At 38.5% G+C, this 26,057-nt stretch overlaps 2 protein-coding genes across 4 annotated transcripts in view; both read left to right on the top strand.

Annotated features, from left to right (window-relative positions):
- Positions 1 to 14,672, top strand: part of LEMD3 (LEM domain containing 3) — a 40,670-nt gene extending 25,998 nt beyond the window's left edge. Inside the window, exons 5-13 of one of the 2 annotated variants that reach the window (XM_053943001.1) lie at positions 203 to 282; positions 363 to 511; positions 1,133 to 1,234; positions 2,205 to 2,307; positions 2,528 to 2,706; positions 9,230 to 9,311; positions 11,961 to 12,066; positions 12,157 to 12,235; positions 12,463 to 14,672. In XM_053943001.1, coding sequence (XP_053798976.1) covers positions 203 to 282; positions 363 to 511; positions 1,133 to 1,234; positions 2,205 to 2,307; positions 2,528 to 2,706; positions 9,230 to 9,311; positions 11,961 to 12,066; positions 12,157 to 12,235; positions 12,463 to 12,626 — 1,044 coding nt within the window. In that variant the 3' untranslated portion in view covers positions 12,627 to 14,672. Of the gene's footprint in view, positions 1 to 202; positions 283 to 362; positions 512 to 1,132; positions 1,235 to 2,204; positions 2,308 to 2,527; positions 2,707 to 7,486; positions 7,612 to 9,229; positions 9,312 to 11,960; positions 12,067 to 12,156; positions 12,236 to 12,462 lie in introns of those variants that run through there. The other variant, XR_008430963.1, reaches the window with a different exon arrangement.
- Positions 14,673 to 15,588: 916 nt separating this feature from the next.
- The window catches only part of MSRB3 (methionine sulfoxide reductase B3), a 108,470-nt gene continuing 98,001 nt past the window's right edge, over positions 15,589 to 26,057 (top strand). Inside the window, exon 1 of one of the 2 annotated variants that reach the window (XM_053943775.1) lies at positions 15,589 to 15,789. In XM_053943775.1, coding sequence (XP_053799750.1) covers positions 15,589 to 15,789 — 201 coding nt within the window. The remainder of the gene's footprint in view (positions 15,790 to 26,057) is intronic. The other variant, XM_053943776.1, reaches the window with a different exon arrangement.

The raw sequence follows: 26,057 nt of genomic DNA, 5'->3' as shown, positions 1-26,057 counted from the left end.
TCTGAGGGATACTGGTGAGTCTTGAGAACTGCTTGTAGCATAAATAGATTTACTTTATGCAGTGAACACATACTCAGAATCTGAAGTATCAGGAATGAAACAATACAGTTTTGACTACTAATCTGTGCAGTGTCTCAGTTCTATTGGCATGATAAGTCCCTGGTTATTTATGAAATTACTGATTAATATTGTATTTTGACAGAATTTAGATCCAGAATATGAAAGTGTACTTAACACATCATTACAATGGATCTTGAATAGTGGGGAAGATGTTGGCATAAAGTAAGTGGTGTTTATTTCTTAATTTAATTTCTTCTAAGAGAATGTATCCTTTTTCATAAGTACTGTATATTTTTAAATAGGTGTTTGAGCAATGACCCTAATGAGATGGATGTCACTAATGTGACAGATGTGAAGTATCTGGAATCCACTAGTCCAAAGATGTCTTTCAGGTGTCGTTTTCGCCGTGCGTTTGTTAATGTAACTCACAGATTATCAATATTGCTTTGGGGTAAGTTAATAAAATAATCAATCTTTTTTTGTTGTAACTCATATTTATCTAAGTGCATGGGGAAAAGCAAGTTTAGAGAAAGTTTTTATTCAACCATAAAACTTAAAGTTTCTCTTGGTATCTTGATTAAATTGGGGTTTGATTTGCATTTCTGTTGCACCACTGTATTTCCACACTGGTTGTTATCATCTGCTTCTCTAGTCAGCTGAACATATTCATTCTTCGGGAAATCTTTTTCCCTGCCAGAGCAGTATCTTGTGGCTTTCAAAAGTTCATGTTGAACTGATCAGAAAAAGCAAACTGTTCATTAAAAAGATGATAGCCTTAATTTTGAGGATATTTCACTGTTGTTTCAGGACGTTTAAAAAGTAACTGCAGAAAATATGATCTGGGATACTGAGCTGTTCTTAAAACAATAGAAGTAACTGCTCTTTCAAGTGGAAGAGTTTGTGTTCCTGTGTAAGAGTATAAAATACAGACAGCAAGTACAGTGTATTTCACTATCTTTGGAATGTACAGTGCTTGTTAGATAGTTCAGTCTACTTCTGAAGTATGCCCTGTAAACTGTTAAATATCCAATGCTCTAATACTGTTTAAAGTGTACTGTGCATGTTAATGCAGGTATAGCAATGGTCTGGGGAGTCTTACACTACATGAAATACCGTTGGGCAAAAGAGGAAGAAGAAACAAAGCAGATGTATGATATGGTGGTGAAAATCATAGGTATGGCATGTTCAGTTGTGTCTGATATATCTGTATCAGTGTCATATAAGCTTTCAAAGAACTGTTAATTTAGTTCTGTTTCTTCATGTTTACTAGTTGTCATGCTCTTAGAGTTCTTGGTCCATTGTGATCCATGTGTTTTGTTTCTCTCTTTTTTTTTTTTTTAATACCCCATCCTTTAAACATAATCAAAGCTTTTGACATAAAGCTTGTAATTCGTGAATTACATCAACATGGCTATAATGTTGCCATTGACTTGGTAGTTTTTTTGTCCTACTATTGAATATAAATATAAATGCAATGTTTGTTTACTGAAGTATGGTTTTTTCAGCTAACTTCAGTTAAAATATCCACTCCAAAAAAGTGTGGTAGCTCTCAATATCATCCTTAATGATTTTTCATAGAAAAAGCAGCTTTTTAGTTAATTACTTTGAGCAGAAGTTATTTTGGCAAAATAGTATGTGTAACTAAATTGCCTCTTTCTACTTGAAGCCACAGTGTTAGCAGTAGGTTCTGTTTGTAGCCTTGTAGTCTTACTTAAGTTGTTCTATTACTTTCATTTATGGTAGTCACGATAAATACAGAGAGGGCAGAGGAATCAGAACTGTTCTATTTTAATCATGTGCCTGCCTTTTTTGTCTGCAAATCAAGTTTTGTTGAGGTGGAAGGAAAGCGCTTTATTTTCAAAGATGGCCATCTTTGCTAACACTTAAAAAGTACTGATCAAGAGTAACTGTAAGAACTACCTTCCTTTACTTTTACGTTTTTTGGGATACATAGATATACTGTTTGGTTAATTTGCCTGAAGAATGGTTTAGAGAAAACAATGTTTCAAAATGCCAGAGAAACCTAACTATTGAAATTGCGAGGGGTGTTCAGAGTAGGTGTTAATTGCCAGAAGTGATACTTTTCTTAATGTTTACATGAGCCGCATAGTTATCAGTTTGGTTTCTTTTTATGGTTTCCTCAGATGTTCTAAGAAGCCACAGCGAGGCATGTTCAGAAAATAAAGAGTTGCAGTCTTACATGCCAATTTTACATGTGCGTGATTCTCTAATACCACCTCAGGACAGGTACGTTCTCACTAGAAGTACTGAAAGGGGGGAAAACCAGTAAAAAAAAATTGGTCAATTAACTTAATTTCAGATAGAAATAACTTAATTTCTTAATAGATTGCACAGTGTAGTATTTTGGTGTTTCCTGTTGGCACAGGTGGGAGGAAAAGCATTGGTGGATGTCAACTATGCAGGTTGTTGTAATGCTAACTTTGTAATTCTTGCTTCAATTTTTAAGAAGGAAGATGAATAAAGTCTGGAACAGAGCAGTTGACTTTCTTGCGGCAAATGAATCTAGAGTTCGTACAGAGACACGAAGAGTAGGTGGTGCCGAGTTCTTGGTTTGGAAGTGGATGCAACCTTCTGCAGCGTGTGACAAAATTTTAGTAATACCTTCGAAAGTGTGGCAAGGCCAAGGTATTGAAGATATATTTTGCCGATATAATTGTCTTAATTTCTGCATCTAACTTACAAGTGGTACTCTGTTGCTTGAAAACAAGCATGAAAGGCTTGTTTTCTCTCATGAATTTAAGGATTGATATGAACTGTCAGTGCTATTTCTCTATTATCTTGTTCTATGAACTTACTTTTGGTGCATTGTGTCTGCCTTGTTTTCAAGGAAAATGAGCTTTTTTGTTATAGCTACTGCAGAAAAATGCAGTGGTTATTTAGCCAAAGTGAGTTACTTCTTCCTTTTTGTGAATTAAAAAGAAAATACTCTTTAGTTGATGAAATTCTGACATGCCTTACAGTTACTGTTAGTAATGTAATTGGTTGTATATGACAGCAGATAAATTGGATCTTGCACACTTAAGTTTCCTACGGTTAAGTTGTCGCTAAGGTGCCTAAAGACAAAGTTAGGAGGAAGAGATAATTACTTTAAAAGGGAAACTGCTAGGACAAAAGACTCCTCAATTAGGAAAATGTGCATTTGGAACATCTAATAGTGTTAGATGTTCTAGCTCTGTCATAAATGTTTTTCTACACTGTATTTTTTTTCAGACTCTGTGGTGTAAAGCATTTGCTTTAATAGAGAAGGCAGTTTGTCATACATGGATTTTTCAGTGGTCTATCACTTTTCAGCTTTATCATGAAACCAAGTGGCAAGAATCTAGTAGGTTTGCAGTTATATGTCTGCAATGGTCATATTTTCCTGGTTTGAAAGACCTTTCTTGGTTTTTTTTTCTATTTTTCTTCATGTTAAGCTTCAGGTTTTGGTTTGCTCTTTTTTTTGGTCAATGAAAAATTGGAACTATAGGACTTGAATTCTGGTTTGCAATTAAAAAAGAATGGTCATTTCTATCTCTGCCCGAGTGTGAAAGCAAGTAATATCATTATATACTTCTCAAACTTATATTACTGATTTTAGCATTACACTTCTCATTTTAAGTAATTCATTGGAAATGAGGGCTGCTTTTTTTAAAAATACCATGTGAATGCTACTGCAGGCTTGAGGTTCTGTTTGCAGTAGTAGTAATGTGGCATTCTACTGTAACAACTGTATTGCTTGATTTCTCAATTTCTCAAAGTTTTCATGAGTAAGATGTGTATATGAACTGTATTCCAGGAGTTGTGGAACCTTTTCTTTCCAGGATATTAGGGATGTGCAAGTGCTTTAGTTGCAATACAGAAATGGTGGGTTTTGGCAACAGCTGTTTCTGTTCCATCTCTGAGTACTGCCACAATGGAATTTCAAACACTTAAATTGAACACAGCTTCTGCAATCTATATATGTATTATAAATCTGAATCTTCTACATAGTGTATTGTTCAATGCAGGCTGGGAAACATCATTCTCTAGTTTAAATTTGCTGCTCATTTGCTCTCAGTTTCTCTTGTCCTGTTTGATTGCAGTATAAGTCATTCCATGACTTTCTCTTCTGTGTTAGAAATCGGATTGGGTTCTCCTCACCTGGAGACGCCTCAGTGTGTGATAGCTCAGGTGGTGTTTTGCTACCTGTAATATGCATTCAAGACTATAAACAAAACAGTGGTCTCCAAAATTTCCTAGAAAGACTGCTGTGGTAGCTACTGTTATGTACCATCCCAGTTTGAGCATCTGATACCTACTTCAGCATATTGCAAATATGGACAGAATAACTTGATCTCTCAGCTGTGGCTTTTAACTGTATGTTGCTTAGAGTATGTACTAAGACCTCTTGTTTTCTATTGCATAGGATGTATCAAAATCCATTCTGTTTCAGTCCTTTTAAGTGCAATTTTTCTAATTTTCTTGTTATGTTTGAAGTTTAGTGAAGATCTTTGAAGAATTGAAATTGCATACTTTGGCTCTAACAGAAGGGTGGGGGAAATGGGGTGGCTGCAATGACAATGGCTCACGACAGCAGGCAAAGGCAGTTTTCGCATGCAAAGGCTGTTTCTATTTTGCACTCCTTGTGTTCAAACGACTGTTGGAAATAGTTCTATTACATAAGTCTCATGCTTTTTGCACAGCTATTTTTTTCCTGATGTTAGAAATTCTACACGTATGTGTTACTTTCTTCCTTTCTTGGAAGTATACATTAACTGGAATTTAAGTTCATACTCCAGTTCTGATGTTTGAATGTAGAAGTTTATAAATCTAGGTACTCTTCAAGACTGCTATGCCCTGAACAGATTCAGCATATAGAAAATCAAAATGAATTCTTGGGTTTGAATCTCATGAATAAATTTCAAGTTTGCAGTTTTTTAACCAGATCTCAATCTGGTAGTGCTCTATAGCAGAGAACAATACCTGAGCATGTGCAATTGAAGAAGAAACCCTTTTCAGAAAGGACTGTCGGCATATACAAGGATATCCAGGAATGATAGTGTACATTTTAACTGTGGAACCTGTAGCTTGCCTGAGATCTAATGCCTGCAGTCTGTTAGCAGTGTGTTAAAGCATCACTGTAATATTTTGTCCAGTCCTTCAGGATGCAGCCTGTGTTTTGACAATTTAGTTTGTATTTATTTTTTTTCTGGATCAGAATAAATTCTGGTGCCATCCCTTTGAAATATTACCTACTGGATACAGTAGTTGTATTTGTTAAAAAGAAAAGAGTAGGTGAGCTAATTATAGGATGGGCAAATGCAATATTTTGAAAACAGTGTACTGAGAGAATAGTCAATTGAGAAACAATTTTGATCATGTCAAGTGATTTCATTAAATCAGTGGAGAGAACCAATTCTAGTGTGTTCAGTTTGCTTTTGAAGGAACAGATACAATTGTCCTATCACACCTTTGATAACTGGAGCTCTGAAGAAAACTAGATAGGCAGGGCTGCAGTGTAGCTAAGCTAACAGTACAAGCTGAAGTTCCGTGATAGCTCTAGAGATGAGATAAAGAGGTTCTCTGATGTACCACATCTAGGGTGATATTTCATCCTGCAGCATGGAAGATAACCTGTTCCCTTTTGTGAATGACGCCCCTCCTCCCTGGCTTGTGAGAACATAATCCTTTCTCTGAACAAAAACAAATAAAAAAAACCCCAAACCACAATTATACTCTTAACTATTGCAAGAAAACTGGATTTCATGCTGCTTGTAAAATTCCGTATCCATCCTACGTTTGTCTTCTATAGCTGAATAAACTAGCCATACTCTTCTCTTTGATAAGATATTAATTTCAGTATCTTCCATGTGTATTAAAGAACCTCATGATGTGTGAAAGGGCATAATTTTAACATTTTCAGGTAATTGTTTTTTCTTTGTGTCTTTGCCTTTGATAAGAAGGGTTAGTACTTAATAAATTGCAGTGATCCATGGCTTAAGACAGAAAAAAAATTGGTTTTAAGAAACATAGCTACCTATATTTGAGGTAAGTGTTCAGCCTTATCAGGTTCATCAAATTCACATCTAAAGATATTTTGGGGTGTCTTGTAACCCATGGTGATGATACTTGCAAATTCCTTTAGCAATAATCTATTAGTAATTCAAGGGGCATGGAAAGCTGTACTACAATCTCTTCGATGTTCATTTTGAAGCCAGTGCCAGAGACACTTCTTCCATTATAGACAGTGATAAAGGGGTTGACAAAAGCACATGTGTTTAGCTGCTGCTGCTCTTCAAATCTGGAATAATACAGTGATATTCAGTTTAAGGTAGTAAAACAAAGTGCATTTTGAATGAAATAAAAAGTAGCTTCCATTTCTTGAAAGTGCTCAGTTATCCCCAAGGGGAATTTATGAAAGTCCTGAATTTTTTCCCACCAGTGACTTACTGCAGAAATTGTGTCTCTGCTTTCCTATTTCATCTCTGCCTTTTTATCTTCATCTTGTAAGCATTACTCCTTAGACCTATGTAGAAAAAGGTGTGAGAAGCTTAGTTAAGTGTGTAGCTTAGACTGTTGTCCTGCAAGAATGTCTACTTATGCCCTTGCCAAGAATATTTTGTATGCTCCACACCAGTGTAGCTTTTTGAATAATCAGTACTGTATTCCGAACAGCTTTGTCACTGAAACAACTTCTTTTAGGTGAGGGGGAGAATCAGCTGTTACAGATGTGAAATGAAGTTCAAGAGACATCAGTTAACTATGCTATTTTCAGTTTTGCTGTGTAGGTACAGCATTAACTTGCCTGTGTCTTCTCTATGCTCTCTCTTTGGTGCCATTTCTAATAAACATATTAAGAGTTATTATTGTTGTAGCATTAATTTCACACCTCGCTGATTTCCATGGTAATTTTTTTCCCTTATACATGAAAAGCTCCATCTAAGTTGCAAAAATTACTTCTAATTTACCATGATTTTGAGAAGTTTTTTTGAGAAAAGACAGAGTTCATCTTTATTTTCATAAACTGCACTGCTCTGGGCACACTTCTCAGTGTAGGATGTTACATTAGGTTGGAAGCAGTTTAGTCTTGTGCTGATGGTAGGCTCTGGCTGATGTTATATCAGTTAGCACCTGAGATCTTCCAGTCAAAAGGACATCAAAGTTATTAGAAACTGGAACAGGCAAACCTTGGTTTATATAGGTAACTGCACTAAAGGGTGAATTCCCCATTTAGTTTCCTTTGGATAGCTCATGGTTTAGCTGCTTCCATAAATATCAGTACGGATTTTTTTTAGTTCATAAACAGCTTGCAGAAATGTTGATCCTCTGGGTCTACGATCTCTTCAAATAACCTCACCGTTCTCCATCCTTAGATTAAAACCATGTGCTGAATAAACCTAATTATAAACAATCAGCACATAATTTCCTCAACCCCACACCTTTTCAGGTCCAGGTCCATGACTAGGCCACCCCAGATCACCTTCTCCAGTATGGTGTGGTGCCCTAGTGTACAATATGCTGGTGACATTTCACCCCACCCTTGATCTGCTGGAGCCAACCTCCATAAGTAAGGTAAGTCCATGTATTTTTCAATGTTGCTTAGTTCTGTAAAGTTTTTATTGTATACCCTATGTATAATTTTTAATAAGGGGCAAAAAACTTTACAAAACCATGTGCTATTGAAAAAGGACTTGTCCTTAAACTATAGGCAGCTTAGAGATAGATACAGTGTCACCAGCATATTTAGAAATCTGTTCCCAAGAGAAAAACAGTTATTACAGGTGTTGGTGACTTGCACTCTGTGTGTGTGTGTATTCTTAATAAGAACATTTCTAGTTATTTGGGGAACTTGCAGTAGGTTTGATATTAGAATTGGAGGCTACCTTTTCTAATTTCTAGTTGGTAATTGTATTTCATTTGTCTTGGGAATTTGAATAAGAAGTAGGTTTTCTATGCAGTATCTCCAGGCAGTGAATTTTCCTTGGTTAGTTCTTGTCTTTCACAAGCAGTGTCTTCCACATGACTTAATTTTGTCTGTGTGACATGGTTTTTGTTTGGGTTGCAAACAGAAGAGAAGCAGTGTTCATGTATTTTGGATGTACTTTCAAGATTTTAAAAGATCAGCAGTAAGAAGCACAAACATCTGCCCAAAACAGACACATCTGACTCTTGGAATGTAACATCTTGAATATGTCAAGAAAATTTTTTTCTAAAGTAGAATTGCAAAGGAGAAGCATTAGCAGCAGTTTGGAGCATCATTTTTTGTTGTTGACATTTTTAATCTTATGTTTAAACTCTTGATCTACTTATCTTATTCTTCAAAGTAAAATTTCCTTCAAGCCGTGAAAGCTGTTTTACTAGGCTATCCCCTTTCATTTCCACTGCTGATTTGTTGGTCCATCTCAAGGCAAAGAGCTGCCTTATCTGAATCTGAAGTGCTCCTTGATTCCTTTTCTCATGGTACAGTCTTCTCTTGTGACTCTGACAAGTAGAACTTGTGAACTTTAGAGAAGTTAATATTTATTTTAGGATTTCAGAATGTATTTCATGGCACTGTTCAGCTTTGAGTTACCCTGTTATTTTTGATTTTCATTTTTCTTCTTATATCTGTTTTATCCTCTGGTATGTCTCATTCCAGATTTTTAGAAGCTTCTGATCACGTGTGATCATTTAGGGCTATAAAAGCTTTGTCCTTGTAGAGCATTCTTGACATGTTACTGCACTACAAATGTAATGCAACATCCACCTTAAGGTCTCCTTATTTATTAGCCAGATGGGCAGCAAATTGCCCCTAAAGTGGAAGAAATGAAAATTTCATCAGGCAGTTAGAACTGTATGGTTAACTTCAAGTTCCAAAAATTTACTCCAAGTGTTGTGTCTTTTCATGGAGACGTAGTGGAAGTCCTTTCTTTTCAAGTATATGGTATTTTTAAAAATATCCTGAATTCCTTCCATTTGGCCTGGATATAAGAGAGTGCCTTAAATGTAGAAGTTTTAAGTATAAAAAAATCAGCTAAATACAGTATGTTTTCTTCAGTGTGGTAGAAGACTGTGCAAAACTAATTTGCTTGAATATGAAATAAGCTTTCTTCTGAGTAAAACTAGAAAAGTATTAATGTATAAAGTTTACATTTCTTTAAATGGTATTATGCCTGTAAATAATTAGTATTTAATTTATTTTTCTTTTTAGCATTTCATCTAGATAGAAGAAATTCGCCACCGAACAGCTTGACACCCTGTCTTAAGATTCGCAATATGTTTGATCCAGTTATGTAAGTAAAAACAGTTATCTATGTGTATTTCTGCATTCTTTTGGAAGAATGGGAGATCATTTCTTACCTCTGAGAGGGGTTTGGAAGAAGAGAAGAGACATGAAGATGTTAAAAAACACAGGTTCTTAAAAAAATGTTTCTCTTAACATCTATGAGAAAACAAAAAAAATCTTAACTGTCTGTCTTCTGTCCTTCATTGTATTGCTCTGTGTCTTTGGCTCACTTCTTGAAGGATGTGGCATATAGTCAAACTATTTGGAGCAATGTCTGATCTTTCTCCATTAATTAAATTAAACGTTCAATTGTATCAGCTGACAGAGGAGACTTGTGGCCTGACAACAGATTTTAAGTTTTTCAAGTATTGTTCAATATTCTGGAGTGTTTGGACTGCTACAAAGCTTGCACAGTTTGCAATTAAAAGGTTGAATTTAAATCACTTATTACATTGTGGCACTGTGACTGCCTGATTTTGAAGCAAATGGATTTTTGCAGTGGGAACAAATTAGTGCTGCATACTGGTTTCTAATGCTCTTGTAATTCTCATAATTCGGAAGTATGTACTATGTATGAATAAGTAAAAAGCCTTGTTTCATGTACCAAGAGCTAAGGAGAAATAATTTTTTTTTTTTTGTAGTCTTTTAAATCTTCATCTGCTCCACTATTTTGTTATATCCCCTTTGGCTCTGGACAAGATCATTGTAGGAGTTTGGAACTAACACATAGGTTATGCCAGATAATCCTGTCTAAGCTTTGAAGTCTCTTTGTCCACTGTAAAGAGATACAGGGACTCCAATAACTTCTCTGGAGTAATTTATTCCTTAATGTGATTATACAAGGGAAAAATACATATCCTATGTCTTACAGGGTACATGTGAGATGCTACCTCAATAATACAACCTATTGATTAGGACAGGAAATAGAGGAGGATATCAGAGTACAGACACAAGTGATTGCAAAGTTTAGATGTATTTCTTCAGCCTTTTTTCTAGCCACGTTAGTTCCTTGCCTTATTAACTGAAAAGCTCTTAGTTCATTTAGCTGAAGACCGTGTTACCCCTAGTATAGAGAAGTACTCCAAAAACCTTTTCTCAATGTCTTTAAGATTTAATGACTGGTCAAAGACACCAGCTTCTGTGGCTTCTATAATAATTTTCAGGTTGCAGTAGGGTGAGCAAGACTGAAATTTCAGGGGTTCTTCTTGAAGCAAATTGATCCTCCTGTAGGAGGATTAAAACATGAGATTTGCAGAGAATTTTAAGTAATATCAACATCCTTATTGTCCTTCAAAGGAGTTTTTGTGAGCTGTATTGGTTAGTCTGAGTGGTACTGAAATAAGTCCATTCCTGAAGCTTCACTGTAATATTTATTGGTATGTTGTATTGGCTACTTTTCTGTTTCAGAATGTTAGTTCAAAATGTCTGCTGTTAATGGAACTAATTACTGAAATGTTATTTTGTCAGAACAATCTCTCATTTTAGCCTATATCTTTGCTGTAAGCTTCAGTGTTTTTCAATACTGACCCAGTCCATGCCCAACAGGTGCATTAAAAAGCCTCTACATTTTTAGACTAGGAGTTGTGTTTTGACACTTGTCCTTAGTGCTTATGTCCAGTCAGCTGTTTTGAGCATTGCAGCTTCTAATACACTGACTTTGTAGACCTTTTCTTTTGGAAGTAGACCTAGTTCCATTACTGGACTGCTGGATTACGTTCATAGTGGGATACTTCATCCAATTCCATATTGTGCTCCCTAGTGCATTCTTCTTCTGTGAGCTGTCTTTCAGAGGATTGTTGCTTAAGGAAATAGTTTTTATCATACCCTTGGAGTTATCTTAAAGAAAACACAAACAGAAGTCCAAAGCCCTCAGTGCAAGACAAACTGTATTATTAATCTGCTTGTGTCATTAGAGGAAGGAGGCTTATGTTCTTGTTCCAGACCTGAAAGGGATGAATACTTTCATCCACCTAAAACACGGGATGTACCAGTCTGTGATTAGATTGTTAAGTATTGTTTTGACGTTTGCTGTGGGTGCAAGGTATGTTTAACAAAACTAGTTTTAGCTGCTCTTACAGTAACTGTACACTAAAAATAATTACTGAATTCCTTTCAGCAATACACTAGAAGCAGCCCCATGAAACAGGTCTTTTTTTCTTGACTTGAGAATCATCTGGGAATATACTGGTTAACTTGTTTTTATTAATGTTAGCATAGCGAATAATCATCTCTCTACTGCCAAAAGTCAGGGAGGAATCATATCAAGGGAACAGCTTGTCCAACTTGTTCACTTGTACATTGTGAATGCTCACATCACAGTATCAGACTTTGTGTGTTCTAGACATTTACTGTGCAAGGCAGTAAAAGTTTTTTTAACTATCAGTCTAAGCACCACTTGGATAAGCCCATTTTAGGACAACACCCCACCCCCCAAATAGAGGTTATTCATTTTGATTTGTAGGGTTGAATTTTCAGAAGTGGACTATAGGAGCCAATTTACAGTGTATTCAGTAGGAAAAGTACATAATCTGTCTCAGGCATTTACCAGAAAATTATGTAAAGTTGCAGAGAAACCAGACTCAGTAGGGAAGTATGAGAATGTTGTGAATGTTTAAAAAAATTACATAATCCCTTCAATCTTCTATTGTTTGCCTAGGGAAATAGGTGATCACTGGCATCTAGCAATTCAAGAGGCAATCTTGGAGAAGTGCAGTGATAATGATGGAATTGTTCATATTGCCGTAGACAAAAATTCACGTGAGGTGAGTGTCTTTCCAGTAACATCTTAATACTTTGCTCATCCTTTTCAGCTGGACTTGCAAAAATCCCAAATCCCTCTTTCTCTTCCTTAGGGCTGTGTATATGTCAAGTGTCTCTCCCCGGAGTATGCTGGAAAGGCTTTCAAGGCATTACATGGCTCTTGGTTTGATGGTAAGGAATGGGAGTTTATAACAAAACATGGGTAGAAATTACCTATGGGTGCAGTTGGAGTTCTTTTAAATGGTGAAATGTTTTGTATCTAAAGTATTGAGCTGTAAAAAAAAAAAAAAAAAAGGTAAACTAATTTTGATGTAATGACATATTTGTGTTTTACATTGTGAAGCAAAATGCAATAATACTGAACTAGGTTTCTCTTTTTCTGTTTCTTTGCCTTGTAGGAAAGCTGGTAACAGTAAAATACCTGCGACTAGATCGGTATCATCATCGTTTCCCCCAGGCTCTTACTTGTAACACTCCACTGAAGCCATCAAACAAACACATGAACTCTATGTCACATCTGCGTCTTCGCACAGGCACAACTAATTCTCAGGGAAGTTCCTGAGAAAACTTTCTACAACTGCTAGGACTGTTACTTGCAACAGGAATGTTCCTGTTTGGCCGCTGTCTTCCTTTTTTAGTGCTTTTTGTATGTAATACTTTAAAGAATTAAATAAAAGTTTGAACGTTCCAGAAGTCTTGTTTCCAAAGGGACTTAGCAAATGAGGCAGTAATACTGAGCTGACAAAAAAGAGAAAACAAGTTGTTCCAAAAAAGTTTTCTGGGGCTATAGTAAACCGATGCATTTAAGTTTTGCATGAGGAATACCGATTTCATTATACATTTGCAGATGTGGTAACGTATTTTTGCACCAAGAAGTGTTTTTGATAATACAAAAGCATGGAGAAAAGAAGACTTCCTGTATTTCCATAGTTTCCTGTGAAATAATCTTGTGGGTATTTTGTAACAAGCAGACTACAGTTCCTGATGATGAATAAGTTAAAAAAAAAAATTCAGTCAATATTAGTTTTTTGTTGCTATATAAGAATCTTTTTCTGCAGCTGGGGTATGGGGAAAATGAATTTGGCATTAGTGGTTGCATATTAATGTGAGGGAAGATGAACTGATTGCAGATGTACTGGGTTTTGTATATAAATGTAAATGCTGGTGGTGGCAAAAAGGGTTGTGTTCTGTGAGGATGTCTGCGTCAAGGCAGCAAATAAGCTTCCTATTTTATTCAAAACCTATTGTTTTATATGGTTTTGGCTGTACCATGACAAGAGGCCAAATACTTAAAAGTGTTGGATACAGGTTAAATATCTTTTATAGGTTTTATATAAAATACCTGACTGATTTTGTGTGAAAGGTCTGATACCAATTGTAATGAATTCAAATTTGTGAGCAATAAAGAAGCAATTGGCAGATACTGGAAAAATATTTTGTGAAAAGCTGTATTTATTATTACAAGTGTCAGGGCTGTGACAAAATACCATTGGATTAAATGACATTCCCAGTATATTATAACATGTTTTAATTATCCATTTATGTGTTAAAATTTTTAAATTCCTTCCTTGCAACAATTTTGGCTCATACAAACTAGTGCAGCTGACAGTAAATCTTGTGATTCCAAGCTTGTAAATTTACTAATGTTTACCTAGAAGTACAAAATTGTTGCTGAGAAGCTTAGTTGCAAATCTAAGATTACTGGCTTTACTAATCCCCACTCCTACAACCATTTTACCTAGTTATCCGGCTGAACGTCCTGTGGGAGGTGAGACTGGAAGCACACCAGTCCCACAAATGTTATGGAAACTCACTTTACTTTGTAGATATGATGGATCTGCAGCATGAACTTGCACAAATAATGCACGTTTTTCTTACAGTTAAGTAAACATGATGCACACTGTTTTGCAACAGGAAATCCTATTGTGCCTTACCTTTGTGCTTTTGTGGGCACCATGTTTATTATTGGAAAGTTTGTTAACCGGAAAATTTTAAATCCTCAGTTTTATGTCTCAGATGCTAATGAATGAGTATATATAATATATAATCAGCCATGCAGAATTCTACTTACCAAGGACAAGTACATATTTTTGATGGGTAAGTAGATTGTGCCAGGTCTGGTAGATTTTTGATGAGTTTTATTATATACATATATGTATATGTATAATATACATGTATATGTATTATATATATGTGTATAAACTAATTTTGTTGTATTTGATGTGCATCATAGTGATTTGTTAACCTGACCTTAGTGACCCCATTTTGTGACCTGTTGCAAGAGTGAATGTAAATATAGCTGTGGCATTTTAAAAGGTCGCCTCGATGCAAATGCATCTATCTTGCTTCTAATATATATTTCTTGTAAACACTGTACATTTTAATTGTAATATGTACTATTATGCAGCTTATTTTACCTTAAACTGTTAAGTTGACCAATATCCCTTCCTGCAAGACAGGGGAATATGTATAATACCTGAACATTTGAGAAAAATCAGATGTTTGTTGTAACTTGTCACCCTATCCTGTAAAAAAACAAAAAAAAACCAAACCAAACTCGAATTAAAGGTTTATTAGGGGTTTTTATATGTGTCTCACCTTCTAGATATTTGAGTGTCTCTGACTCAAATGTTTTTCTTATCTGGGGTGGAGGGAGAGATCGGTTTGTTACAGCCATGTAACTAATTTTTAGTATTTGTTAGGATGTGAACAGGTGCTGCCGTGAGCTGGCACACACAGCTGAGTTTCATTTAACTGTCAGCTTGACTTTTGTCCTGATTTTGTACACAGGGAGTGCAGAGACATTAACCTTGCTTCCCAAGTCGTGGACATGCTCTGTTGTCTCCCCTGTTAAGGACAGGGGTGAAAAGCCTTAACCTTGTGCTGGCAGCCTCTTTCTGGTATTTTGAGGTACAAAGAGTCATCAAAGCGATTTTGATAGAGTAACAGAAGAAGTTGGCTTTTTTTCCTGTCATTATCTTACAGTTTTTTTGAGAATTGTTCTAGTGACAGGTTGAATGTTTGGGGGGGTAGGAGGAACAAAGAAGGCTGTGTAAGTCCATTATTTACATTCATTTGTCCCGCATACATATACGTGTCGCGTGAGGAAGGAGAGCAGCAGGAGGAAGAAGTTCGATGTCGTTCAGTTCCCTCCTTTTTGGAAGCTAGGCACGGTGGGCATTGAGCGCTGTCGTAGTTTCGGGGCTGGTGATAAAGTGAGGAGCCGGAGCCGCTGCGGAGCTGACAGCGCTGTCCCCGCTCCTGGCCGGCGCCGCGCAGGCAGCCGAGGGTCACGGCAGCGCTGGCTCCACTCGGCCAGAGCGCTCCGGCCGGGGCTCTTGGAACTGCAGGAACGTCTCTTTAAAGGAGCGAGGAGGCGCTTCGTCGGGCTGCCCGAAGCGCACCCTTTAACCCTTTATGACAGGGCACTTCGGCCGTGCCGCGGCGGCGGGATGGGGCAGGGTCCCGGCCGCCTCCCCGCGCTGCCGGGTCGTGCCGGGCGTGCGGCGGGAGTCTCTGGCTCCATGTTCATATTTGGCGTTGGCCGCCGGTGCCCAGGAATTTCCCGTCATGCTCCCCGGGCGGCGGGCCCGTCACTGCGCTCCCGCGGGGCGGGGGGGCCGGGGCCGCTCGCTCGCTCCCTCGGGCCGCTCCCATGCGCGCTGCGCCGCCGCCGCTGCTCCCCGCGCTCTGCCTGGCGCTGGCGGCCGCCGCAGGAGCCGCAGGTAGGCACCGCAGGTAGGAGCTGCGCCCGGCCCCCCGCCTCCACACCGACCCCCGCTGCCGTGCCGCGGGGAGGGCGGGCCGGGGGCTGCGGCGGGGGCGAGGGGAGGAGCGGCTCCGGCGGCGCGGGGGGCCGGGCCGGGCCGGGCCGCACCTGCCAGGGCTGCGGCGGGAGCGGAGGGGAGCGGGTCGGTGCTGAGGGGGACCCCGCGGGTCCTGCTGGCGGCCGAGAGCGGGGCTGGGGCCGGGGGTCGGTCGGGTCGGTCCCCGTGTCACGGAGCGAACCCCTGACAGCATTCGTCGGCCCCGCATCCCGGCCGCATCCTGGCCGTGCCGTTCCCGTGGCCGCCGCAGCGCCTGGACTCTGGCGCGGCGCAGCCCCTGGCTCCGGGTGTCCTGCGCGGTAGCGGCAGCTCCTGACTCAAACGGGGCGCACAGCGGAATAGCTGGCTCGGGGAAGCAGCGCTTGACCAAGTGCGTAATGAGTTCAGTTCAGCCGCGATCCCCAGCTCGCGGTAAATAGTGCATCGCTAGGTCAAAAAAGGAGCTTAAACTTCACAAGTGAGCTCAGAATTTGCTTGTGTTTTTCTGAGGAAGCTCAGTGTGTTCACTGACTAGATTTGTTTGGTGTTATTCTTTTGACAGATACAATCTATGCAAAAGATAAAGTATCATTTACATCTTACGGTCCCCTGCCCAAGTTGATGTAGCTGTACTTGTGCATTGTAATATTCCTGGAAACAGAAATGAGACTTAATTAAGCTTCCTGTAATATTTGACAAATTAGCTATAAATGCTGTCTTTCCTGCTTGAGCTGAATTTTCAGTCATTACCCTCTTAGCTCAAAGACTGTCTGGAGGCACAGTGATCTTAAACATAGCTGTGTATTAAAAATGCCAAATCTAACAGTAGTTATCTACAGATAAGGCTGAAAGTCAACTGTTAGCTAGTGATATATGCTGTAAGGTAGTTTCTGTAAGTGTTCTGACCCTAAACACAGCATTTAGGAAAGTATAGAGCTTTACCTTATATATGTCATGCTTTTAGCTCTTTCTCCGTTGTTGCTATTAAAACCATTCTGAAGATGTGCCCTCTGGACAGATAGAAGTCAGAATGAGAAATCCGCACTAGCCAGATACTTTGCCTTACTGATACGACTTGCTTATGGCAAGTCACCTGTAAATGGAGCTGCGATCTCCACTCCCACTTTGTCACAGTGCCACTCATCTGAATCCAGAATTTAATGCTTAGAATTCGTCCTACTTATGTTCTTGCCCTTGATGAGTAGACACAAGTGCTTTCTGTCTTATTTGCTGATGATTCCAAACTTTTTGTAACGTTGCTGCGTGCCTTTGCAGTTCGTCATGGTTCCTTGTCTGCCAAATTTGGTTGGTTCTGGGAGTAGTTTCCATGTGGCTTGTCATCTTAATCAGACGTTTGCTCATAGTTTCTAAAAGAATCTCCTGCCTCATTTTAGACATGGCTTATTTTAGAACAGTATTTTTCAACTGTCTTTTAAAATTTATGTAGGGAATTAAATAGGGTTAGCAGCTTTACCAGAGTTACTAAATAATCCTAGAATTCTGAGATTTAAAAAGGATTCTTTAAAAAATAAAGTTCTGCATTGCTTAGTTAAAACCAGTAAAATTAGTGCAGTTAAGCATTATATAGAATATGGTTGGTCCAGAATGTGGTTGATCAGTTCTTATCTCATGTACCTTGGATCTTAATATTACACATTTGGAATGATCTTTTAGGGAGAAAAAACAATTCTATTTTTCTTCCAAAAACACAATCTTTAAAAATAGTGCCTTTGTAGATGGGGTAATGTTTCTATATTTGGTAGCAAAGCCATATAAAGTAGTTGATCCTAGACAAAAATAAAGTCTTTTCACTGAATGACCTTGCTCATTTTTCCAAGTGGTAGCAGTCACATGCTCTCACAGGGGTTAGTTAATTCAGATGTTTATGTCAGTGCAAACTGTAAGAATTTCTTATTTTTTGTTTGTACATACTGTAAGAATTCCCTACAACTGTTTGGTAAGGGCCAGCTTGCACATGAGGGAAGTATTTGGTCCTTTGCCCTGTTATTTATGAAGGTATGGGAGGATCTTGTTTACCTATTCATGTTTTGTCAGCTTTGTAAGATGATACTTGTTTCTGTATCATTGGAGATCCGGCCTATTTATTACATTAGAAATGCTAGAAAACAGAATTTCTCTTTCAGGTGGATTGTTAACGGTTCTTTTGTTGCTTATTTTAAAAGATGGGGTAATAAGAGTCAGTAGGGAGAAAGAAAACACACTGTTAAGGATTTAATCTTCTCAGACAGAAGGTTAAGAAGTCTGCCTGTCTGCATCTGACTGGCATTGCTACAAGCCAGCAATGCAGTAAAGCCATCCAATTTGGAGATAGCTTTGTTGAGCTGCATAATTCAAGTGAGTGTGTCCTCATTACAGAGCAACTCTTAAGCTACATGCAGCATAATATTAGTCACAGGTAGGGAAAATGACCTTATTTTCCTCTTTTTATTATTTTTCTTTTTCATTAAAAGCTGCAGTTTTGGTAGCACCCAGGCTATGTATGAACTTAAGCTATGGAGGCTTTAACTGACAGGAAAGTCGGATAAATGTTGGCCTAATTATAGCTGGGTCTAGCTCTAGTTTAAGGGTTCCTTAGCCAGAAGACCCCCACATGGACCCTCAAATTCCTGGTGTGTTTATGACATTGTAGTTAGGAATTACTGTTGAATAAAGTCAGGTGTGGATTTATCTTTCCCTGAGTAACTCCGAAGTTGGTATGCTTATTTCGGAACAAACTACAAGGCTAGACAGAAGTAGGGTGTTTCTTGCTCAGGAGTAAATCATGTCCATACATGGAGTTATTTCAAGGTTATTTTCTCCACACAAAACAGAGATCTTTTAAACAGAACAACAAAAAGCCTGAGAGCTTTTGGAGCTGCTTTTTTTTTTTTTTTTTTTTTTTTGTGTCTGATAGAGTAGAAGTGGCTACAGGCTAACTTTCTCTTCCCTTACTCACCTTGCTTTGGTAGGATTTATTGTTATCTTTTCAGAGGCTTCATTTCCCTCAGAAGAATCTTTGGTTCTCAGTGAGCTATTAGTATGTACTAGCTTTAAAATAAAAGCACAAAACCAAAGATTTAAGTCCTTCTCTGTGGCATTTTGTGAATGTATAACCAAATAGCAGTGTTTTTAAAGTAATTTTCAACTAACCACTTAAGAAAAGGAAGGAAACACATATTGCATTATTAATTTCTACCAGAAGTTGAAGAATGTCATTGTGTATTTTAACAGGGATTTTTGTGTCTTTAGTATATGAAGATGCTGATCTGTATTTTTTGTGTGAATATAGGGTAGAAGAATTCTTTGGGAACCCCATTTATGGTGAAGTAATTGGAAATTATAATTTATCTGCTTAGCTCCAGCCTTCTGGTTCTCATTTAGCAACCTCAATTCAGCATTATCTGAAAACCACAAAATCTTGCAACTGGAACTGGGAATAAAGAGGCTTTTTACAATAAGAACTTTAAGATCTGAGGAACTGAACAATACTAGCCCAAAACAGGCAAGAACAATACTATACTTATAAGGTGCTAAAACAGTTTTGCTGTCCTCACAGACTTAAATTATAGTTTAGCATTGTTTTGTAAAATAATTAATAGCATAAGTATTTCTTTATTTCCAGAAAGTTTTGGATTTAAACATGATTCAGCTTTTGAGTGTTGCACAGACAAAGTCTAAGGACAGGACTTCTGCAGAGGTCCCCAGCTTGCTTTTTCCTTTCAGTAGCATCTGAACATCAGGATTGATAATTTCTTTGAACTGTGGGCAGCAGCTTAGCAAAATGTACATAGTGTGCTAACACATTGTTTTGTTGGGAAGTGTCACCTCATCCAAGAAATTTTAAGAGTAATGTCATGCATGGCATTTGGAAGTATTTCCCCACGGGTCTCTTTAGCTCTGTGTCCTTCCAAAAGGGGACAACACCTTTGTGATTCACCTGATGGAAAACAAATCCCTACCATCAGGGAATAACAATAGTGCTGATGGAATGTAGCTGCCAAATGCCACCACTTTCACTTTCACCACACAATGAAAATAGAAAAAAATTTCAACACATGGAACCTTAGCAGTTTCCTGGGGAAGTGATCCATGCCAATTGTTGCCAAAAGGAAATAGACCACAGAATGTTCCTTCTGGCTGAGGGATTGCCCTGTTCTTGTTCCCCTCCATTCCCCAGTGCATGATTCTCAGGGAAATCTGCAGGCGAGGCTGTTCCAGATGCCTGCACAGAGAGTGTAGGTGATTTTAACAACTTCTAGGACCTAGAATTAAAATCAGTGCTTCATCAGTGTCTCAGAATTAAAATCAGTGCTGCATCAGATCTTATGTGTACATGGTGGAAAAATACACTGTGCAGACAGCACATCTCTTGACATCTCTTTTCATGAAAGAAACCAAATTGTCTATGCTCGACTGTGTACTCCTGCTTTTACTTAAAGGCAAGCTCACAAAAGGGACAAGATCTTGTAGCAAATTAGTGGCTTACTTGGGAAAGGACCCACCATATGCTCCTGGTATCTAAACTGCTACCTGGTATCCCTCATCCAAAAACACAAGGCAGCTTTGCTACTCGCCTCTGAACTTGAGAGAGGTGCTGGTTTGTACCAATTTATTCTAGCAGTTGTTGAACCATGCTGGGAAGGTTTACAATAGATATTTTGTAAGACTCTAGGCTCTTCTCGTGAAGTCTTAAAATGTGAAATACAGTAGCTGTCTGGGAAAAACAAGCCCTTTTTGTTGCTCAGCTACATACGAATTACAGACCAGTACATTTTGCTCTAATGACAGTCAAGTAATAACTGTGGCAGTAATAAAGACAGTGTAATAGCTGAGTGATGTAATGCTATTTAAGATGAGAGAAAGATTTTCAGAGCATTATCCTATTTCCACAATCACTCTTGTAGGCTAAACAAGCCAAGTGCTTAAAGATTTTTACAGGCATTTGGCTTTCTGAACCACTCTTTTTTTTTTTTACTTCTCCTCTGGGCTTTCCTCAACTGTCTCTGCCCTACACCTCAAACCAGAAGCATATTCCAACTGATACCTCACTGCTACTGAGCAGACCAGACTTCCTTCCCAGTCCCTCCTGTTATGTATTATGTTTCTCTTTTTTAATAAACTCCAGATCGTTATCTGCCTCTTTTTTTTTTTTTTTATAGTTTCACACTGTTGGATCAATTTATTGTCACTGTAACCTTGACATCCTTTTCTGCTGTATTGCTGCTAGTCTGGCATTCTTACTTTTGATCATTTTGTGCATTTGAAGATTTCTTTTAAAGTCCAAATGTGATTCTTTGTACTTGACTGTATTGAATGTTATCTTGCTGGTTTTTGACCATTTCTCCAATCTGTTAAGACCATCTTGAGTTCTGCTCAGCTCTTCAGGGTGTTTCACACTCCTTGCAGGTTGGTGTCTATGCAGTTTTAGTAGGACTACTTGCTGGGTTTTGGCCCTGGTCAGTAGGAGAAGTGCTGAATGAGTTTGTTTATTCAAGCAGCTCTGCACCTGTGATATACCTTGATCCAAAAGAAAAGTGCTTTTCAAGTTTGCTTTGTCTAAAAGTATTTTACATTTGATGTCTGTTTGATTTGCTGTTTTCTTTCTGCCTGTAGAGTACAAGGAATAAAGGAAAGTATGTTAGTTATGGGGTTAGATTTTGACAAGCCCATCATGGTGGCTTACTGCTTTCTAATTTTCATTGCCTGTTTATGGATTGTTTAGTATTTTGTTTGAAAAGCTTTCTGTGTATTGAAGATAGATTTATGGCCATGTAATTCACCAGTCAGTCTTTTCTTCCTTTTCAAAAAAGGATATTACCATCTTCCTCTTGAGATTTTGTGAAGGCAAAAACCCTTCAAAAATCCTCCAAGGTACATGCTCTTTTCTGAACAATTTCCCCTCCTTGTTTCCCAAATGCTTAGGATAAATTTCTTAATCTGTCAGAAGAAGAAGAAGAGCAACCTCAGGGAAAGGTTTCAGGCACACAGGACAGCTCCATCATCCTGGAATATAGTGATCAACTTTAATATGCCTAATTTCTGATAGTCTCATATTTATGCAGCTAAAGTACCTGAGGTGCAGTTCCTAAGAATGAGATGGGAAAAGCTTGATAGACTTTGATAAAAACTTATCTTAAAAAAAAAAAAAAAAAAGTAAAAAAAAAAAAAAAAGAAAAAAAAAGCAGCAGTAGCTTTGGCAGCTCCAGTGACAATTTTTGCACAGAGCAAGGTCTGCACAACAGATTTCAAGTTTCAAAGTAGTCACTGCAACTACTTCAGGCAATTGCCTCTGCTGTTTTTTAAACAGTCCTATTTCCAACCTGATAAACTGATGTGTTGGTTTTATTTTCTTTGTATTGTGTTACAAAGTGTGAAATTAGCAGATGGGCTTAACTGATAATAGGTTATGGTTTATTAATTTTCTTATTTGCTTTGCCGAGCAACTACGCAGAATTCAAACATATAGATAATGGTAAGAGAATGTGAATTTTTCTGTACATACATACCAAGGCTATAAAAATAACATACTGAGCAAATGTATCAGAATTCTAATCAGTAATTATTATTTCAAAAATACTTCAGGTGGACATAAAGCTGGTATGTTCTTCATTGTTTTGCCCTGATAGGGAATGCTGAAGGCTCCCACTGAGATGTGCTGAAGTGAACTACAGGAAAAGGGCCCTGTCCTGGGGTTGGAGGCTGAGTTGCCGAGGTTTCATGCCCCTGAGGTCTGAGGGCATGGCTGAGTTGCTGAGGAATTTCAAATGTCAGCCTGGTGTGAAATATCAGGACCAAGATGGGAAAGAGGGGCCCTGATGATTTAAGTGCAGGATTTTCTTTTTTTGGAGAACGACTCCAAGTAGGACAAACAAACTGCACTTTGGGGCAATGCTTAATGAGATTCCTGACAGCTGGCTGTGGTGGGGGAGCTGCCTGCAGGTGCCTGCTGCTGCCTCTGCTGAAGGAAGTGGAACAGATGTCACTTTTAGGGACAGATTATGCAAAGAAAATGTCAACATTTATCTTAGAATATTGATCCAGAGGGAAGCTAAATTACAAAGCCTTGAAAGTAGCTGAAGGTTAAGGGAAGAGGAGAATGAAGTTGGTGGCTGCATTGTTGCCCTGTGCCACCCCAGCTGCACCAGCACTGCCTGGGGAGGCTCCATGCATGCCTGTGTGGCTGCTACCTGGCACTGCTGTAAGTCTGCTTTAACAGAGCAGGAGAAAATATTTATGGGTTTTTTTTCCCAAAGGTAAGTGCTTTTCGCCCTGCAGAAAATATTTTGCATGGTTATTGCAAGTCCAGCTGGAGGGATATAGGATGAGTATTTTTTTTTTGCCTTTTTTTTTGCCTTTTGAATACATTTAGGGCTGGGAAATGTGGATTGACAAAAATGTAATGTTTAATAAGTATTTTCAATCCATGAAAAGAGGTGGAAGAGACACCTTTGTGTTTTGGACACTTTGAAGAGAATTGAAGAGAAGGGAAATAATTTAAACAAGTTTTGCTAGAATTAATACATCTTTTGTTCAAGACTTGGAAAATAGCTTTAGAATGCCTAAAGGTGCAGGATGCCTAAAAGTTTGTGGATTTTTAAACTGCACTGGAATGAAAATCACAATTCAGCTCACAGATTCCACATAACATTTTCCATTGAAAAAGTTTGTCTTTGGAAGCTATTCAGAGGCTGGAGCTCCTCTTCTATGAAGACAGACTGAGAGAGCTGGGTTTGTTCAGCCTGGAGAAGAAAAGGCTCTGGAGAGACTTTAGAGCCCCTTCCAGTACCTGATGGGGCTGTGAGAGAGCTGGAGAGGAACTTGTTACAGGGGCCTGGAGTGACAGGACAAGGGGGAATGGCTTTAACTGGGAGTAGGTTTAGAGTAGATATTAGAGAGAAATTCTTGGCTGTGAGGGCGGTGAGGGACTGGAACAGGTTGCCCAGAGAAGCTGTGGATGGCCCATCCCTGGAAGTGTTTGAGGACAGACTGGATGGGCTTTTGATCAACCTGGTCTAGTGGAAGGTGCCACTGTCCACGGCAGAGGAGTTGGAACCAGATGATTTTAAAGTCCCTTCCAACCCAACGTATTCTGTGATTCTATGGCTCTACGACACTTTCTCTTGTAAGAAGGAGAGTCTTGAATAAATGTTTTTATCCCTGTAATTACCTAAATACAGGTAGATGTACATATAATCCTGATTATTAAATGGCAGAAAATTTGGGTAGTGGTTTAAAATCAAGTGGTCTTTATATTTTAATAAAATTTATTGTTGTTAGGACAGAAATAGTTTTCCTTGCTCTCTCACTTTTCAGTCATTGACATTCAGTATTCACTCAAAGCTTAAGTCATACTCTTTCCCTACTTGTTGTGGTGTCTTCTCACTGCTATTCATAAAAATAAAAGTACTACCTTGACAAGAGAAGACTTGGGAGTTTCTGTTTTACTTGATGGTATCTTATTTTGTTATGTATTGGACGTTTGAGGTTTTTCTCAGCTGCATAAAGGTTCTTTGGTTTTTGGATGATAAATGCTCCTACTGCAGAATGTAAGGCATTCTCTTACGTCTGTTTTTTTGTTTTGTTTCTGTTTTTGTTTGTGCAATGTCAGACCTTCTATATGCTCCAATTTTTAAAAAATATTTTTGGATGAAAGGCTGAGGTTTTCATGTATATTCATAAGGCTGCTCTGCATACCATCGTGACATAATCTGTGCGATCAAAGGTACATTTTTAAAGGATGCTTTTGCTCTGTTGACATATGCGTAGACCTGTGCGTGCTGTTTGAAGGACAACTCACGGGGCTGTGCAGTGTGTGATTGTATCAAGGGGAGCTGGCACCGCTCGGTGGTGAGGAGCGGTATTGGTTTGTAGAGAAAGCCACGTGGAAAATTTCCATCTAAGAGAGAGAGACTGCTGGGGAGAGATTGGCAGCGACGATGTCTTTAACTCGGAGCGCTTTTCTAGCAGCTGGGATGATAAAAAAAGAAATCACCACCTGAATTGCTCTGAGACGAAGCTATACTATCTGACAGAGAGATCATAACTAAATTTTACAAACCCTTTACTTAAAAACATTTTAACAAAATACAAGATACTCAGGTCTGGGTTCAGAGTCTGATATAAAAATTATATTTTCTCAAGTAGGAAATAATATAAATACAGGGAGATAATTCAGCTTTCAAATGGCTTGTGCTGAAGAATGCAGAATGAATGAAATTATATGACCAAGACAAATGTGTCTTTTGCACTGAAACTTTATTTTTCTAGCAGGGTGCATGGCATCTATAGGCACATTATGTGCATATGTGCACATGTAGACAGATATTAGCACTAACTACTTTTTCAATTAGAAGTGTTTTAAATATCTTAAAAATCTGCTGGCAATAGACCTAGTGATTGTTGGTAATTTCCTATATACACTGTAATAACTCCATGGCATCCATAGAGGATGCCTTACTTTCCTGCTGTGTCAGGGAGTGTTGGGAGTTCTTATTCCCTGGTACAGATTTTACTCTAAGAACTCATTAAATTGGAGGGCAAAACCATGTCTGGAATCACACCTCTTCCGGCTCTCTGATATGTTCAGGGACTTTGTCTCCTTCAGTGGACTAGTAAGTATCATTTGTACATTTCCTTACAGTGCCTCATAAAAGACAGTCACCAAATTTACGTGGTGTGTGATGTTTGAGAATTCAGCTTCTCTGTGCAGTAGAAGTGGCAGCTTCCCTCATCCCTCCCGCAGCCAGTGTGTGCCCTGCGGGTTGGGAGTGCGCACTCAGCAAACAAAGCCCTGCAAGGCCGGTTTGCGCGCATCTCACTGGAACGAGAGAGACCGTGCTCTTTTCAAAAGAGTGTACTGTTTTGTTGTGTTGGTTTGAAGTCCGCTTAAGTCATACCAGTTAACTGGAGGCTTTCTCTTTACTTCATTTATGAGCTATTCTACCTAAGAGAAACCGCTCATGTCATGTGTCTATTGCGCATTGTTACCTAGGCAAATAATCTTTGTAAGGTGAGGAAAAAGTCTGCTGAGTTATAATGTTTAACACAACTTAAAAGAATGCCAATTCCAAATGATGCATTTGTTTAATCTTCAAAATTAGTATTTTTTTTTTAATTGAAAAGTAAAAGCTAGTACAAAGGTGTTTCAGAATAGCAGAATAGAAATTTCTGTTGAAGGGCTTCTGTTC

This window comes from Vidua chalybeata, chromosome 5 (assembly GCF_026979565.1).
Source record: "Vidua chalybeata isolate OUT-0048 chromosome 5, bVidCha1 merged haplotype, whole genome shotgun sequence".
Lineage (NCBI taxonomy): Eukaryota > Metazoa > Chordata > Aves > Passeriformes > Viduidae > Vidua > Vidua chalybeata.
This window is presented reverse-complemented; position numbering and strand designations above follow the sequence as displayed.